Consider the following 20,034-nt stretch of genomic DNA (forward strand, 5'->3'; position numbering starts at 1 on the left):
CCCTAAATCTTACACGGCCCTTCAAATTAATTCAAAATTCATGCAAGCAAGAGCTGAATGCAGTCCCCTTAGTACAAAGCCTGAATATCCTCAGACCACTTAAATTTTCTACATTTCTATGCAATTTCCTCCATATTTTTTGTTCTCTTATTTTTAAGCACAAAGACCAAACTCTATTACTGTACACAGGAGGAGGACTGTGGGCAGCCATAATAAAGATTAATGCTGGAACTATGATCTGAGTTAGTGGGAGGTTAAGACCTGGTGATAACTGAAAAGCCAACGATGTCAGGAGAGAAAGGACAGGATGAATTTCAGAGTAGGAAGGGAAGGAAGGAGAGAAGATGGCATTGGAGGCCTCCTCCAAAGGAGGCCATAGAAGCATGTCAGAAAGAAAGCAAGAATAACGCGTGAAAAGCGAATGGTGATGCAAATCTGCTGCACACACAAAGCAGTCAATCAAAACTAATCAAAAATATAGATCTGAAGTAAGCCCATTTTAAGAAAACAGGAAGTGGAAGACTGAAGGGTGGTATCTGTGAATGATGGTCTGGAAGAAGGAAGGGCCTAAACACTAGCAGCAATCAGTTAAACACCACGGCAAGCAAAGCAAGATTAATATTTGAGAGTAAATAAGGGAACAAGATGTTATCTGGACTTGAGTATAGTTGTGTGACCTGATGTATGAAGCAAGCTAAGTACAGGTCTTCCAAGACAAGATACAATCTCTCACAGATAATTGTAAGCTAAATTACTTTGTCAGCTAGGCAGTAGGAAAAGGCACATTAAAAAAAAAAACACCTAAGAGCCATCATGGCACATAAGCTTTTCTATCTTTATATTTGGGCCACTTCTGCACACTTTGGTCCAAAACCACATTCTAAATTTTCTTTGGGACAGCATAAGAGGAGCAGATTTTCAGTGGGATAGCCACAGAACTTCACCAGAAGGCTGCAGAACTTGAGTGAACAGTATCAGTGTATCAGGCACAAGCACAGTGCCCCTCTCACGTGGTTGAACTGTTCCTGCATTCCAGCTGCCTGCTACATCTGCTGGCTTCAGATGACAGCAAAGCACACCCACACCTGACTCCCTCACCACACACGTGCCCATGGAGTTGTCCTCAGCAGATTTAGTTTTAAAGCTCCAAATGCTAATTCTTACTCAGCTGTCATGCCTGTTCATATTTTAACACTGTCCAAAACAAGACTGCATACCCTTATCTTCATTTCCCTATTACACCCTCTGCTTTCAATTCCAAAGGACAAGAAAAAAGTTTAAATTCATTAATAGCATTCCCACAACTTAAATAATTTACAAATCAAAATAAACGTTAAGTCCAAAGATTTCCAACAGGAAACAATTTTTTTTTCCTCAGAGCAAACTATCTGGTTTATACGAGAAGAACAGGAGAGAATGCTGTTGCGAAGAATCAAGATTCTTAGTCTGAGCCTCAGCCCTGAACTCTAGTATGACTTAATTTCTTCATTGCCATTTCATGCAGATGTTTACCTCACTATCCTACAAGGCAGGTTACAGAAATGAGATGTGTTTATCTAATTTCACCTTGCATTTGTGCACCTTTTGTTAGTTTTGTGGGATTTTCTGGTTAAAGGAGAATTTTCAATCTTCTGCATAGGATTTAACATAGTTGCTTCAGACTTAAAAAAGTCACTGAGTACAACTGCCCTAATTGCATTGTACACAAACTAATACAAACTGTGTGACAAGAATTCAGTATGAATATTGTATTATTAAAAAGAACAAGACAACAGCTGCTCATGGTGAATTTTCCTGATATGCATAGGCACACTTGTGACAGTTTGATGAAATATCAGTGACATTCAAAAAACATTCTTACTAAGCAGTTGTTTTTATCTACAGCACCAGTACTGTAAAACGCTTAAGAGGGAACACACAGACAGATTGTATCCTGTCTGCACAAATCTGCAAGTTTCAGAGAACAACTATATTCTGAATAAGCATGATATACATGGCAGTGAAGCAAAACAGCGTTAACAAATCACTATTTGCCCAGTTGGCAGCATCAATCAGAAGACAGCTTTAAATGAGATAAACGAAGGAAAAGTCAGAAATTTTGTAGAGGGAAGTCTTGTCATAGCATCAATGTTAAAGTCTTTTTAAGAACTGAACTTGCATATCAACAGAGAACATACACAGAAGGGATGTGAGACCACTCCTTAACAAAAACTCTGAGAAAATAGACCTGCCACACCATAAAAGAAAATTGTTCTCGTGCAGATGAATAATGGTTCAAAAGATAGGAAATGGGATAAGTGTAAACAGCCATCAGTGTGAGATAAAATCACCAGTGGGATCCTACTGAAATGATTGCTTGGACAAAAGCTTAAATAACTGAAAATATTTCTAACATTAGATTTATAAAATAAATCACTGGATACAGTGGATGAGGATTTCCAAAAGGAATGCTAGTGCAGAAAAGCTACCCTACTGTGTTTGTAGACTCAACAAGGAACATAAAAGACAGAGAATACAATTATTAGGAAAGGAACAGCAAACAAAACAGAAAATGGAAAAAAGTCTTAGTCTTCCTCTCAAAGACAAAAAAAGACCCCAAAACCACCACCTTGAAAATATACAAAGAAAAAAGATAACATATCAGGTATGAAAAACTGTAAGTAAAAGAAATTAGCTTACAAGCCAAGACCCTCCATGCAGAACAGGGGCACTACTGCGGGCATATGCAATTCTACAAACTCATGAACGGCAAGAAAGAGATGAATAATGGATTTTTATTTTTTTTTTCCAACATCAAAACCAGGAACCCAGGACAGCAAGCAGACTTCAAAACTAAAGTTTTCTACACAATATCACATCAAACTATGTAACCACTCATAATGGGTTGTGTTGCTCTTAAGGTTGCCCAGATTCCAAAGCAGTTTGAACAAAATCAAGGAAAAATAAACTAGAAGCAATTAAATAAAGCTTGCTGCCTCTGACCACAGGAGCACTACACAAACTTCTGTAAGGCTGTGGAGTACTCTGAGACAAGCTCACTATGAGCGTCTCCTGCTCTTACATGTATTCCCCAGGTACCTGCTGTGAGCAATCTTTGAAGACTGAATAACGATCATGTTTGATCTGTCATCGGACCTGAAGGAACTTTTCATGTGATATTAGAAAACTGTTCTAGTTTCAAATAAAGCCAGCAGCTCAAGAGTTGTGCTCTTTGTCAAAATTTTATCTTTCCAAAATTCATCTTACTGGTTGAAAAGATACACATTCAATATAGATATAATATTCCACATTATCTTGCTGTAATCACTCATTATGGAGTTTGCAGAAGACACAGATGCATAGGCCTGTCTTAAGGCCATTTCCATTTATTTTAAAATTGACTTGAACCTGAAATAGAGATTAGGCTGAAATTTGCATTGTGAAATTACCTCTCTTCCCTAGTTAGCAAGAATGGATTTTCTTTCCCCTTCCATTTGCCACAGAAGAAGGCAATAATGAGTAAATCATTTGTGCACGTAGAGTTAAAAGATAAGAACTACTGCTCACTAAGGAGGCTTTTGTTTATCAAGATAACATATAGTCAAGAACATTTTTGTTTACATATATACCTCATATTCCCTTTTTGTGCTCATTTATCCTCTGCATGGATTCAGAGGCTGAACACATGCAAAGAAAAAGGATGTTAAGCAGAAGCTGTGTTTTCCATCTGTCTTTTTATTAGGATTTTACAGCCAGAAGACATGAGAACTTTTCCACCATATTTTTAAAAGGTCATTCCACAGCCTTTAAAGTGTATCATCTATTTTTTTTCCAGTAAAAGTGTTTGTCTCCATATGTTTATGAACAGGTATTTTGCCAGCTAAAAACCAAACAAACGAACAAACCAGAAAATACAAAAGGCTTACTAAATCAGACACCCAATTAATGTGAACTTCAAAAGTAAATTACAACTAATCAGGTGACTGCAGATGATAGTGTCAGAGCAGCTCAGGCAACCCAGTAACTGCTACAAGGACAGATAACAAAAATATCTTATAAACTAATGAATATTTCCAAGGGTAAGTAATAATAAAAAATCTGTTACAGTGTTTTCTTGCAGTGCTTAGAAGAAATATTCCACCTCTAACTTCAGGAACCACGAAGTGGACAAAGAAATCGCATTGCTCTCCCAAGCTATACTGTACTTGTCAAAGGTATTGGAAAAGCAGGCTCCTGTGCCTGACTCAGCTCCTTTTTGCAAGAGCTTCCCATCCTTGCAGTGTGACAGATGCATTTTCTTTGGGAGTTTTGCTGCTCCTGCTCCCCGGCACAGGGAGAAATGCACTGTCAGATCTCCATTGCTTAGCAACACGAGGAGCTGCCGCAGGAGCTTCCTACAGTGCTGCGGCACCGGGCAGTCACCTCAGCAGCTTTCCCATGTCACCAGGGTGCATCAGTGGCACTGGCAGCAAAAGGCTGAGGCTGGACGTGCTCAGTGATGTGGTACAAACCAAGCAGTCCACTGGTACATCAGGGAATATTCAGCACACAAGCTGCCCCACCTGAATCCTTGAGTTATTCCCTTGGACATATCTTGCCCACCGATGACACTTAAAATGCCAGACAAAAATTCCTCATAAAAGAGAGGACAGATTTATATGGTCAAGTTTTAAGGAAGAGATAAGGCACTGCACTGCAGCCTTGGGGCTCTACCAGGTACCACAAATGCAACCATAATGTGACTTCACTGACAATTCTCTCTTCCCCCCTAGGAGACAGGATCCCAAAGAGAGCTGGCAGGCAGCTCAGGTTAAATTGGCTGTTTGTGTGGCATGTGAGGTGAGAGAACAAGAGAGGCATGAAAGCACTATCAATGCATGAGACAGCTCTAGTGTGACAAAATACAAAATAATGACTTTATTATATCTTTGTGCGTGAGAATAGGGATGTGTATATGCAAGTGTCCACAACTTCTAAACTTTTAAAATTTTTTATCATTATTAAAATCTTTTCACACCCTTCAAAACACATCTAGACATATAACTGTCTACGGATTATGTGCATTACCAGATCATCTTCATATAAAGCAGTTCACCTCTAGACAGAATACACCCAAATGCAACGTTTAGAAGTGCACTGCTAGTAATATGGGAAGTTTTCAATTTTGCAAGAGTTGTATCAGTACTTTGCCATGTACTTGTTACTTGACAAACTGCACATCTTCACTTTATTTTTAGATAATTAAAATTAGCAAAACAAACCAAAGAAACAACCCCAAAACAACAAAATAAAACGCACAACCAATGTCAGAACTCTCATTTCAGAAAGCATCAGGTTAGATGACAGTCTACAATTTCTAGTTTTGGTGAGGACAGTGCTCCAAATTGCCCAGGCATTGTCTGTTTTCTTTATATTGTTCCTTATAGTAGTTCAGGTTCTCAAACATATTTTAGAAAGACAGAGATTGAAGACTGATGCAAACTAACTAGTAGTAACTACTCAATTTAACTCACAATAAAATATCCTTACAGCTTATGCTATGGTAATTAGTTCATATGATACTGGAGTAAAAGATACACCACAAACACATACAGTTTAAAACTTTGAAGCATATCAGGACTGAATAATTTTCATTATGTTTTCAGGAGATGTTCACCTATGGGCCATCAAACAAGCTCAGAGACAGATCATCTTCAAACAGCATGTTCCACGTGGTTACTCTCATCCTCAAAAGCAAATCCAGTCAGATTTCATTACAGGAAGAGAATCCAACAGGAAGAGAATACCATCAACTACTCTGGTTCGTGCTAAAATCAGAAACCCTCCTGAAGCAAGCTCAGTGTTTGCTGTGCTTGCTCATTATCTTACATGCATCATTTTCCATCAGCCTCTTTACCCTTTGTGTTCTAATGAGAACTTGACCGAAATCCCACACAAACCCCCTCTGCAACAAGACCCTGCAGCTGCCATCAAATTTTTCACCAATTTAAGCAATCCAACAAAAAAGGCCAACTTTTCTTTTTTAGCTTAGCTGCTACAACCTTCAGCAGAGCTGCACATAAAAATTTAAACTGGAAAGAAAATTTACACCTCTCTGCTGCACTTTCTCCTTGACTTTTATATTTCATTTTACAGGGTAGGAATAAATGCCAGCCTTTTCAAAAGCAGTTATCACCCCGTTTGACCAAGAGAGAACCTATTAAGGTTTGTTTCATATATCATCTAAATGTAAATATCTTTAAAAGCATACCCATTCCCAGTCATACCTTCCCAAAGCAGTGCCATACTACTAATACTGTGACCCAGCTGTGGAAGAGGTGCTACTCAAGATACTGCCTGACTACACAGTTTAAAAGATAGTATTTTTAGCGGACTGTCCTTTACAATTTACAGTCAGACATCTCAAAAAGACTGGCAAGAGTTTCTTGCTGCAGGCCAACTAAAGCAATCTACCGTGTTTTGTCATAAAGTCAAACTAAAAATTGAGGAAGCCCATAAACATTCTTGCTGGTTTGATTCAGTGAGGCATAGAGCATCTTGCTTTCAAGTTTATAAAGTCTATTCTTCCTTATATTTTTAATTACTCAAAACTAAGATTTATAAGAGCAGAGCAGGCCACCTCCTCTCCCCTTCTCTGACCCCAGACTGAAACCTAGTAGATCTTGCAATGTTAGAAACACTTGTGTTCTCCTTGGCATAGATGCAGATATACACTGCTTTAGACAAAAGTGGAGTCCAACAGGGAAGACTAATGACTTATTTGTCTTCTAAATTGAATCGTGTTTAACCTCACTTGGGAGATATCAGCAGACCTGATTTCCCAAAGATTCATGCAAAGGGCTGCCGTTCAACCAGCAATACCATTTCCTTGCAGGATCCCACAGACGTGCTAGGAATTGAAATGGAAGCACAGTAGATTGCAGTAATGGCTGAAAATAGTTTGGATCAAATCATCTTTGAGATGAATAATAAAAACAGATTTTGCTGAGCATCTTTTTATTAAAACTAGTATGAGGTTTCAAAAAAAATTAAGCAACTCTTCTATAAAGGCAAATACTGCTGGAAATCGTGTCAATAGGGGTAATAGAGATTGGTAAAGAGCTTGGAATAACAATAGAGCCTAGACAGTCCTTGACAAAGACCAATTTCCACACACACATCCCCCCATCAACCAACCACCAAGTGAACAATTGCTGATTCTATTTTAGACTTGATATATGCTGAAGATTATGTGTTTCAGAAAAGTTTTTCATATGAAATAGCCTTGAATAGAGCAATCATGACATGATTTGGCTAAAAACTAAATGGCACAAAATAGCATCAGGATTTTAAAAGGACAAACATGTAGGGCATTGGCTGCTAGAGTTAGATGGAACAAGAGGAGCAGAAACTTTAGCATGGACAAGACCTGCAATTTCTTTCAAAAAGCAATGCCAAAATTTCAAAAATAAGCACTCCAAAGAATAATCATTCCAAGAAAAAAAAAGCAGAAATCCTCCAGACTCATTAGCAGACATGTTAGAAGTAAGCAGAGGAGGAATGGAAGAAAAAGACTACAGTGAAATTGTAATTCATAACTGCTTCAAAATATCATGTCAGTCACATTAAAAACAAACATCATAAAAATGTCTTCTGCCACATGAAGAGAAAAAACTTACTTCATAGAGTCTGGGTTACAAACCAAGGTTAATCTAAAATTACACATGGCAAATTAAGCAACAGAATTGCAAGTAGCAAAGACTACATGATCATAGAGGTGAACATTAAAGATTTTTCCCTGTCAAATCCAATTTCAGCAGCTGTAAAAATATAAAGAAAAGCCATCAATTAATCATAACATAAAACTAAATTACAGAAAGGTTCAGAAGAGATTTTCTTAGGGAAACTTAAGGCAGTGCCTATGTACAAGATAACAAAGTACCTAAGAGTACACAATGCTGTCCTGGTACCTAAGAAATGCCCTTCTGTCATGGAAGCAGCCTTTTGCTCCAGTGTTCCCTCCAGCTCACTCTCTCCCTGCACTGTGCTAAGCACCACTGCTGAGGCACTGGCACAGGCTGCCCAGAGAAGCTGTGGGTGCCCCATCGCTGGCAATGCTCAACACCGGGCTGGATGGGGCTCTGAGCAGCCTGGTCTCTGGAAGTCCCAGCCCATGGCAGGGGGGTTGGCTAGATCATCTTCAAAAGGTTCCCTCCAACTCAAACTGTTCCATGATTCTCATGGAACTAAATACAAAGATCTAGACAATATGAGGTTGGTTTAAAAAAAAAACAACAAACAACCAAACACACTTATATCCATTGCATCTCAAAATATAACCAAAAAATACCCACCATTGCATCAGGACTTTAATTTATATATACACACAGACAAAGTATCAGTGCACATAGACACAGCTTAGCCTCTGCAGCAATAAGAACATACTACTCCCAAAAAGATAGGTCAATAAAGTAATTTAATGAAATACCACTGAAATAATAAATTTCTGTCACTCACACTTTGAAAGAGTCTTTATTAAAACAGAGTTTGCTAGAAAGTTTGGGTAGACTTTCAAAGAAGATACATGGACAGAAATATTAAAAAAATATCACAAACAAACCAGAAAATATAGCCTACCAAATATGTTGGTGGAATGTCCTTTCCGGGCAATTGGTTTGAGCTCATTATGTCCCCATCCATATTGCCTATAATTGTCCCAGGCATGCTTCATCATCTAAGAAACAGGAAAAAAACAGGATTTGATTACATTATAAAACTACTCTCTATGAATACAATATTTTACTCCTTATTTGATACTTCATCTTTCACAAGCATCCCAGCATACTGACTAATTACTTTGTCACTGCTGCTGTTACAGAAATCAGACTTTACAGCATTTGGAGAATACATTTGGAGAAAATTTCAAGTCTATTTGACTTGAGCTACAGAGCCTAATGCTCTGTTTTCTTGTTCTTTCTTTTCCTTTAATACATGCACAGACATTTAAGAATGTAAGCATAAGGAATGCATTTAAGTGTAAGGAATTGCTGTAAAACGCTGGCTAATGTCTTAAGATGCTAACTAAAAGAAAAATATATCTACTGATACCTAAAGCATAAAAAAGATTTATTTACACTGGTATATCCAAGTAGGAATCTTGCAAACAATTTTGCAAAAGGTATAACAGACTTCTCATTAGCAACACCTACTTGACAAAGATATACTGTCATATAGCCTCTACCAAAAAGAAATGCCAAAGTTTTGCTTTTTAGAAAGCATAATGAACAAAGCAGTATCATTTTATTAATATTTCCTACACAAAACATTTAGCTTTTTAATAGATATTTCCACCACATAGTAAGAAAACTGCATCTAAAATCCCAAAAGGTCTTGCTAACTAGCTGTGCACATCAGCCACTAAGCAATGCTTTCATGAACTTGCTAAAACTCTTCTAACTCCTTACTTGTTGGAAATTCAGCAGCCACCAAATTGCAAAGCGAATGCAGTTTTAAATAAATAAATATTATTAGTACCTAAACAGATAAAAGCAAATAATAGGAAGAAATTAGACATCAAAACACATTGACTGCCCCAGACACAAGAAAAGTAAGAAAAACACTTTAGAACAACAGCCATGTGTCTGTATCCACAACATTATACATCTTTTACACTTAATTTTTAAAATTGTATTAAAATAGTGTTAATATAAACAAAATCCCCAAGAAAATGTATAGTACTTACAACCATTATTTTCACAAGTTTAATAAATTATTTCTAAGATGAGAAACTATGTGAATTTAACTAACAGAACAATACTAACCCTTTTTGAAACTGAGGCAAGGCAATCTGTTTTCACTACGATTTACATGACTGAATTTTCTTATTTTAATCAGAGCGTCACCATGCTCACAGAAAATGTGGGGGAACAAGCAGATGCTGGCTAAAAGATGAGGTGCAGCCAGCTGCCTTACCAGCACTGCCTCACATCTCTCCTCTTACTACCTCTCAGATCCCTCCTCCCACCAAATTCAAGATTTAGTGGAAGTCAGTATCCAAGAATCCCAAATCTTTCAAACTGCATCTAAACTGCCTTCTGAGACATGGAAAACGAAGTCTCTGTTCTCCCTACAACCATCAAGAGATCCCTATCCAAACTACAAAGCCGTAATTCCTTTAAATGTAAGCTCCCTCCAAATTTCCCATGGCTCAGTTAACTCATGCCTAGACAATAAATTTGAACCCTACACACAGGCACAAGAAGCTGAGGAGCACTTCTGTGTTAAAGTGTTAAAGTGGCATCAGCCTAAGCACAGCTGCCCCTCTCAAGATGCCAGTCCCACTCCTACCACTTGTCATTCAAAGTCAGCTCACATGTTGCTTTTAGTATTTGCATTGATTTTGACATCTGATTAAACACAATACTCTAGAACTTCTTCTAGTGTCATGAACTAGCAGTGTAAGAAGAAGAGGATGCAAATATATTAAAAGAGGAGAGAAAAGCCACTTCCCTAGCATTCACAAACTCCTTAGTGTCTCCACAGCACTTATCAAACTGGCCAATTCATGGCTATTGAAACATCAAGATGAGTCAGGTAAAGGGATCCTCTCTTGACAGGTCAGAAAACTGCAGCGTGACAAATCCAATAAAAACCTGGTCACAGGCAGTAAGCACAGAAGTTCCTCTGAGAGCTCTTGCTAATGTTATCCAGAATGAACGTACAACTTTCCATATAAAATTGTTCATTAACTTAGTATCATAAAATCGAGACTCACAGCATCACTCAGATAGGAAGGAACCTCAGGATGCCTCTCCTGCTCAAAGCATGATCACTTATGGGATCTCTCTGGGCTACTTTAGGCTTTATCTAGTCAGGGTAGACTTAAGGACTGGGGACAGTCAAGGCTTCTGTGAAGGGTTCTGCTCTAACCTGCAGCCTGCCAGCCCTGAAAACTCTACTTGGAAAAACAGAATTAAAGGTATAGAAAGAACCAGAGGATAAAACTAAAGACTGACCAGTGCACTCTCTGTGTCTGAAAAAGAGAGATGACTAAACAACATGTGACCATGATGTGGCAGATCCCGGCAACTGGGTTGCACGTAAGGGAAACTGGGCTTCTGAGATCTCTGGATGTCCCAAATAAATATTTCATGAAGGAGAATCAAATAACCATTGACATTCTATCTTTGTAAAGATCTGATGGTATAGCAAATACCAGAACAGATCAAAACTAGCTAAGTCCAGAAAAAGAACAACTTGTTTCCTCACAGCAGAATGTTAATTGTGGAATATTTCACTGTCCTAATTCACTGTGCTTCTGGGGGGAAGGTGCATAATTTATTACAGAATATTTCATTCTGAAGAAACCCAAAAAAAGTATGCAAATTACAAAGGGCTAAAACAGACTACATGCAACACAAGATATTTCTATATGCATAATTTATCGTAAGAAAACTTTATTAAGACAGAAACTGCAAAGGAGTACATTTCAATGGATGCATGAATTAATGCAGAAGTAACTTAAGAATACACTAGTGAGACCTGAAAGTCTCTTGAACACAAGAGACTAACACACACTTGACTGCGTCAACTAAGACTGAGAGACAAGAAATCGTATTTTGAGGAGACTAAGCTACTTTGGTAACCACAAACCCGTCTGTCCTGCCCCTCTGCGTACCCCAAACACTAAGAATACGGTGTTTTAAGTCCTTGAGAATCATTTATTACACTAAGCAGCCAACTGATTTTTTCCAGATGAACACTGACCATTACTCTGGCACTCAACTCGCTGCTTTCCTCGGCCACAAAGCAAGCAGACTTCATGATATCATGTCAGCAGAGAGCTGCACATTGCACACAAATGAGAAGCCCCAGAGCTCCTGCATACAGCATGAAGTTTTGTAAGGGTGATATGCCAAGAGATCTTGTAACAACATGGAGGTTTCTGTTACTGCCAGAACAGGTAGCATGTTGTACTATAGACAGAACATGTATACTATTGGGAGCAGCTGTGCGCACAAAAGCTTTGGAGAGACACAAGAAGACAGATGCCTCTGACAGCTACAAAATTTAACAGAGGATGGCATTTTGGCTCAGAAAGTACAAACAACATGAACTCCTGATTGGAAAAATAAAATTATTTCTATAGGTACTCTAGGCAGTGTTTGCATATTGGAAATGCTGAAGAATAGCTGCAGGGATAGACAGGCTTTTCCTAAAACAAAGCTCTGTCTTTAAGAGGACAGGAAAGTCTCAGAACTGACTGGAACATCAGCACTACAGATGATAGCAAGAAGGTAAAAGTATTTGCAAAACAAACGTACCCAGCCCTTAAGGAACTCAAAGAAAGGTACCTTAGGCTCAGTAGAATGAAAATTACAAGCATGGATCAATGAGTGTGGAAAACACAAGACACTTTTCCATAGCTGAAATTTCCATACCTGATAGCAGTTTGTGACAGGAAAGGATTGGAGCTTTGGCATGTCATATATAGATCTTGCAATCTGGCCACCAGAGAACAAGCATTTTTGGCAACAGACTTTTTACTGACACTGTTAATGACAGATGATGCTTTTGAAAGCAAAATCATTCATAGGGTAGTGGTCTCTTGCATCCTAATCTTGAAAATGTTTATTATGGGATGCAATGGAAATAACAACCAGCAAGATGCTGCTGCAAATACAACTTGGTAATTCTACAAAAAAAAAAATTTGGACTCTGCTGCAAGACCGAGAGAAAAGCAAGAAGCAGGACATGCCAAATAAAACTGCTTTTGTAGGTACACCATTATCTAGTTGGTTTTGCTTTCTTTAGAACATCTTCATGGGATCTAATCCTCTACCGGAGGAATTCACTGGGAAATCAGATTTTTATAAAGAATTTTTATAAAGACAAAGTGGCAATGATGCCTTTTGGCAAACAATAAAAGAAGGCTACAATTATCGAAAAGAGAGTTGTAAGGAAGTTCTACCACTACAGAAACATGTCAAATACAGTAATTCAAGGTAAGGATTGATTCAAAAACCCCTTTCTAGTCTTAAAAACAGGACAGGCAACTGGCAAACAAAGTAGAAGTCCTGAGAAACAAGCAAAAGAACCAATTTTCTGGCAAATTGCTGTATTTACTGGTTCCTGCAATTCCATGAGAAAAATGCATAACAGACAGCAAATAGGTTTTGCTTTCAAAGCAATGTATTCTGCTTAAGGATACAATTTTGAGAGATTTATATAAACCACCTTCAAACTCTGTTTTAAAATTAACCAAGAACTTACTAGACAAAATTACTGTTCAATTGGCAGATTAAAAATTAATAACCATTTTCCTACTGTTGGACGTTAATTTTAAAAAATTCTATTTTCCTTGTATACTCAGATTTTTAATGAAACTTAGAAAACTCATACTTTTTTTTTTATTTCTCTGGGAGCTCTATCTCAAAGGAAATTATTTCAGGCATCAGTTCATGCCTCTGTCATGCATTTTTAAACACTGACACTGAAAAAGTCTGTTTGGAATATGTTCCTAACACACACAGAACACTGGGTTTTCTTTTACTGTCAAATCTGGTAACAAATCCATTAATAAAACAAAAACACTTATCAAATGGATGCAAAGTGGGAAACACTTTTTTCTGGCATTACATACTTGAAGCCTTAGATGCCTGATGAAATTACATAGGAAAATCCTTCAGATTGGTGAGAACTGGAACGGTAGATGTAAAGAGCCTAAATTTGGAGAGCTTGCAGCAGTGATCCTTGCTCAAAAATGTTCAAGAAAGTAAATATTTTTAATCCAAGATGATGCAGGTATTTTTTACCTTGGGCATCATCATGTTTCAAGAGTATTCACAAGATTGATTGCGGTGTTGTTTAGAAAAGTAGAGCCTCTCAGATCATCTTTGTAAACAACCACAACTGCACGTCAGCTAGGAGAGAGAAGTTCCTACAGCTCCTTTCTTCCAGTCTTGTCCTTTTAGGCATCAGTCTAAGCTTAGCCATCACCTGCTTAGCCCTGCACCCCTGCCAGTTTTTTACCCTATCCTTTTTGAAGCTGAAACACTAGAACTACATGAAGCTTACAAGATACAGGGGCACCTGAGCTTCACAGGCTGAGGTAAAGAACCTCATCTGTTTTCTTCTCCTTCTCTGAAATGCTGAATATCTGCTCACTGTCTGCTGTTAAGCACTACAGTGACATTTCCAAGGAACTATAAAAAACACAATTTCTCATTCTCAAGTGTACTAAGTCACCTCACAGCTTTTCATACTTAGCATGAAGTTGGAATCTCTCCATCTCCAGCCCCAATATGCATCATTTTACATTTAGCTGAGAAATAAAAAAAAAGAGATTATCACTCAGTCCCATAAGGTTTTTCTGCAATTTTTCACATTGGCAGCAAAGTTGTCATACCACTACTCACCCATTTTTAAACTCTAAATAATTCATTTGTGTAATTTAGAGCATGGATCCCCAGCACATGTCCTCTGTGGCTTCCAGCACTATTTATCTGTACTCTCCATTTCCTGCGTTCTAACCAGTTTCTCCAGGCAAACACAGAAACTATCCTCCATCCCATGGCTGCTTAGTTCAACACCTATTAGCAGTAAACCTTGCCAAATCTTGTTTTTAAACTATGCATCCAACCATCTCTCTCTTGTTCACATGTTCGTTCACTCTTTTGGGGATCTTCTATGGCTTTGGAATAGAGCAGGACATCATACATATCCATATGCTCCATGATTCTATTCCCTGTTCTGGTTTCTGGCAATCTGCAGTTCATTCAGCAGGCACAGGGCTCTGCAGTGCTCTGGTTTTCCCTTGAATCCCTTTCAAAAACTGATGCCTTGTTAACCACTATTCCTCTGGTAACAAAGCAGAAAATAAGAATAGATGCCAGCGATGCAAATCAGGAATCCAAACCTCAGAGCAAACTAATTAGAGTGAACTGTAGGGAGTTTCAGGTAGCTCAGTGTTGTATGCAGATGGTCTCTGTCCTAATGGAATGCACTGTGAGAGGCACAACATCAACTACCAGTAGCTCACACTGTGTATCAATGAGATCATTACTATCAATACTTGAGAGCTAGCACCATCAGGAAAACTGCATCTTAAAAACACATTGGCATATATTCCATGGAGCTGCTCCAGCAAACAGAGAGGGGACTACAGGAGAAATTATGTAAAGATGACTAACAAGAACATAGCAGGATGCTCTGGCTTTCCAATCAAAGTCTCCATAGCTGAAAACACACCTATTGTCACTTGTATAATAGATCATGTGTAATTTAAAACAGAGATCTCTTCAATCTAGCTGTAATTCATGATTTTTGCTACCAGCACTTCTGTTTCACAGGAATAAATGGCATAAAAAATACAACATTTTTAAAAAAATAGTGGTAAGGTCAACTAGATTTCATGGAGTCTTTTGATGTACCCAGTTCTGAAGATAAGAAATTTACCTGGAGTTTTTGCTCATTTTTGTTTGGTGATAATATCAGATAAGTGAAATACTTCCGTATTTCTTTGATTTTAATTTGCATTTATGAGTTTTAAATACTGCAAATGTGCTAATTCATTGCTGAAAGACAGGTTCTTCTCACAATGGTCTGGAAAAAGACATCTTTAATAATGAACACCTTCCTGAATTTTTAACATGCTTCCAATACTGCATGACCACTGGAGAATTCTGTAATTTCTACAACTTGACTAAATTGATTCATTTTTAAAATACCCTGAAACAAAAACTTGCATTCTTCATGAGTAGCACATTTTAAGTTACGAATCAAATAAACATATCCAGGATGTGCAGTAGAAATATTGCAAATGAAGTCACACACTAGGAGTTTTATTTCCATTCTTCTATTCCAGTAAAATAAATACACCAAGCTGCAAAGCTTCTCACAGACATAAATGATTGATTTAACAAATGTAAAATGAGTCCTTTATAAAATCATTCCAACAAGCTGGGGCACAGCTTTGTTTAGGGCCACTCCTAACATGTCTGTACTGGCCAAAGCGCCAATTGAACAATATGCATTCTAATATATAAATGGAAAACTAGTTTACCAACAGGCTCAATTAAAAAGATTTTATCCTTAATTTACAGATGTTACTAATTCAGTAGAATTAAGATAAGCTTTAAAAGAGTGTAGCGAAACTAACTGAAAATCAACTTACCTGTTCTCAACTTGTCAAATTACATTGGAAAACCCAGAAGACAGAGAATGCAAATAGTGTGCAAACAAGACCAACTAATAAACAATGTGTGTGTATACATGTTTATAAATGCAAAGAGATTTCTATACACACTTACATATAAAATGTGTGCGTATGGATTTTATACAAACATTCAAACTGCAGGGAGTGTTACCTTAAATATTGAAAAAGTTGGGTGATGATAATTATGTCCTTCAGTTTCAGGAAGTAACTGAAGGAATGCAAATCAGGAGCAGTGAGCTACAAAATACAATGCAAAACCCTTAACAGGCATAGATTATTACAAACTGATGTTGCAACCAACTAGAAGTCCAAGTAAATTTGACCAAGGAAACAAAGACTAACATGTCAGCAATAATGAAATGGTTCTAAATTGGTTTTAGATTTAAAAAAAAAAAAGTCCCCCAGTCACAGAAGGCAGCCTATTTGGCTAGATCAGAAACACTGCAATTAGAAACAATAAATGAGATTAGCTCTGAAAGTTGTATGAATAGTAACTATGAAAAGAGGACTGAGGCAGCATGAAAAGATCTCTGGATGATTAAGTAATTCTTTCTTCTACACAGCTCTTTTCTCAATCAGCACACAAATTAGAACTCAGGTAAAGGGACACTTACTATTTTTAGCCCAATTTCTTAAAAGAATGAGGCTTATGCAATCTTGCTGTCTGTGCATTCATCATTTGACACATACACTGACAGTAGCCTTTTAATCTAATTTCACACTTGATTTTAAAGAGCTGGAGAAACCAGATACTCTACTTTTTGTGTTGAGGAAAAGAAAAAACATCTGTGGCTAGATAAGGCAGACCGACACAAATTGGTACCCGGACTGAGACAAAAGCAGTTATAATTCAACCTTTTATTCATTCAGGGGGCAGCATTTAGCACACCAGTAGCTCTAAAGAAGGCACAGAACGCACTGCAATTCATGCAGTCAAACAGGAAGGTAAGAGGATATTCACATCAACAAGTGCATGATCAGCAGAGGGTGGTATAATGGGATAAAGGTCAAAAATCCATAGAAAACTGTAAGTTTTGCTGCTTATAAAACAACCTGTTACTTCCCAACAGTATTAGCAGCCTCTTGAGTATCATCCAGAGACCATGATGAAAATACATTTTAATCACTTTTCTTCTTGGCACGTATCTGTAAGTACTTCTGACATTGCCTCCACTAATATTAAATAAATTAACTTCCTACGTTCCCTTCAAATAGGCAATATATTACAGCTCTAATTTTAAAAGAGGATAAATGGAATGTTTTGCTGAGGGAAGTTCACTGGCAAAAGAACTCAAGTCAGAACATTCGCAGCTTCCCGGACAGACTTGTTCCTCACTCGTGCAAAGCATCCAAACTTAACTCTTTCTACAGGTGTCATATGTCACAAATGAATTTCAAGTTGTGCTAGATGACCTTTAAAGGTCCCTTCCAACCCAAACTATTCTATTATTCAATGACCTTTAACTCTGGCGCCTCTACTTCCTGGATGTCCATTTCACAATAACTTTTGTTTAAATGTCTTCTCCACCTTTTTTATTTTTTAAACCAGAAAGCTGTGACACACAGGAACAGACCAGAATTTTGCTGTGTTGAGAACAGCTTATCAGAAAGATACCACCTTGCCATCCCATCTCACTAAAAATAAAAGCTTTTAAACTGCCCAAGCAAGAATGGTACAGCCAGTAGTTTCAGTCACTTAATAACTCTACCTTACCTTTGTGGACAGCACACTTCCTTTGAGCTCAATTTTAAAAAAGTGTATTTACAATTAGCACTGTGTAATTACATGACTGCATATCCCAACAAAGACAGAGCAAGAAGCAGAACAGAAGCTCCAGAGAACTCAGATTTCCCAATCTATCTGAAACCTACAGCATTATTATTTAGCTGTTAATTTTACCATGTGCACACATATAACATTCTGGAGAAGCTGTCTTCCAGCTGACAGGCTTAGTCAACAAACACCATCCCACTTCAGAATAGCTGAGGCTGGAAGAGACCTCTGGTATCTGGTCCCACCTCCCTGCTCAAGTAGTGTAATTTTAAACAAGCTTTCCATTCCCAGTCATTTCCAAGGAGGGAGACTCCACAATCTCTGTAGGCAACCAGCTCCAGTGCTTGGGCACCCTCACAATAAACAATGTTTTATGATGTTCAGATGCAGCTTCCTTCCTGTGTTTCACTGTATGCCCACTGCCTTTGTGCCTGCCACTGGGAATCACTGAAAAGAGCCTGACTCTGTCTGCCTTACATCTTCCCTCCAGGTATTTTGCAAGATTCCCTCTCTTGTCCAGCCCAGCTGCTTCATCCTTTGCTCAGATGAGAGACTCTCCAGTCCCTTCAGCATCTTTGTGGTCTCTCACTGGACCCTCTCCAACAATGCTCCTGTCTCTTTCATACTGGGGAGTCCAGAACTGAACGAAGGACTCAGGTGTGGCCTCACCAGTGCTGAGCAGAGAGGAAGGATCACCTGCACAGGATTAGGACCATAACTGGATGAAATACACTATTTTAAAATGTATCCTAAATGAGTGCTGGCAGTAAGACAATACTGTGACATCTCAGGCTGAAATTAAAGAAAACATGAATCCTGAATAGAGTGAAAAGAATTACAAAATTGTCCTTATTTGACTGGGTAGAATTTACCTTCCCATGGAAATAAAACTTAGTACAGACCCCAGAGCACTATGCAATGATTACATTGTAACTAAAAGAAAAAAAAAATACCCTGAACTCCTTTAAAGAGTACAGTAATGGAAATTAAGTGCCAAAATTTCAAGTGCTCGAGTAATTTATAGCTAATTTAACTTGGAAACAAAGCCAATGACTTCCAAAAGACAGGATTTGTTCTTAATTTCTCTGCATTAACCACAATGAAAAGACACATCTTAAAGCCTTGCTGTAAAATTATACAATTTGCACTTAAAATCTTTTTAAAAAAATCTCTTTTCAATATTTTTCTTCTACATATTACAAATAGCCAAAATATGAATACAAAGCTAAAGTGTAGCAGCAAGAATAATTTTCAATGTGTTTGTTCTTAAAGTACCAGTTAATTAAACACCACAGCATCTTTTAAAAGCCTGAACAGCAAGCTAATATGCCAGAGAAGTGGTATATAGTGCATATAGCACTTTACCATACCATAAAGCACATATGGTAAGCAAGTGGAAAACCTTTACTTTTCAGAGTTGTCACTGTGCATCTAAAATAATCAGCCAACTCATAAATGCTCCTTACTGAAAGAATTAATAGCTTATTCGAAGAATATAGACAGATTATACAATTTTGTAAATTAAACTTGAGAATGCAATGTAAGATTATATATAATTATCAGAACCAAATGACACACAAAAAACCCCCAGTACGATGCAGATTCTGCTCCCAGTTGTATTCCTTGACCTTAAGAAGCTTCCCTCTCTGTGCTCAGCAAGCATTCCTATTATATGAAGTTTTCAAATGTTTTGCAAAGCTCTCTTAAGAGCATTACAGAAATTCTTTTTTACTTTTATATGCACTTTTTTCTCAAATCAAAATATGCCTTTTAAAAATATTAAACTACTGCCAAACCACTTCTTATAAAGAGATGTTAAAAAACCAGCCTTCATCAAGTTGCTATTTGGAAAGAAAAACTGGTAATATATTTTCTGCAAAAGTAATAGAAACTGGATCCTCATTTGAAAATTTTCCAGCCTTTCTCACAAATATAAATTCATGTGTGTTACAGACAGCCCCCATCACTCCATCCAATTCTATACAGTTTTTCACCATTTGATAGGAGGTGAAATAGGCTGTATAACATCATCAATTTTGTGAATTTGAACAGTCTAAAGCTGTTCTTTGAGAGTGAAGTTCCTCAA

The 20,034-nt window shown here is 37.6% G+C and overlaps 1 protein-coding gene across 1 annotated transcript in view; it reads right to left on the minus strand.

Annotated features, from left to right (window-relative positions):
• The window catches only part of MAN1A2 (mannosidase alpha class 1A member 2), a 134,578-nt gene that overhangs the window by 81,293 nt on the left and 33,251 nt on the right, over positions 1-20,034 (minus strand). Inside the window, exon 3 of the mRNA XM_041463775.1 lies at positions 8,596-8,692. Within this exon, the coding sequence (XP_041319709.1) occupies positions 8,596-8,692 (97 nt within the window). The remainder of the gene's footprint in view (positions 1-8,595; positions 8,693-20,034) is intronic.

This window comes from Pyrgilauda ruficollis, unplaced genomic scaffold (assembly GCF_017590135.1).
Source record: "Pyrgilauda ruficollis isolate IOZ18807 unplaced genomic scaffold, ASM1759013v1 scaffold17, whole genome shotgun sequence".
In the NCBI taxonomy this organism is placed as follows: domain Eukaryota; kingdom Metazoa; phylum Chordata; class Aves; order Passeriformes; family Passeridae; genus Pyrgilauda; species Pyrgilauda ruficollis.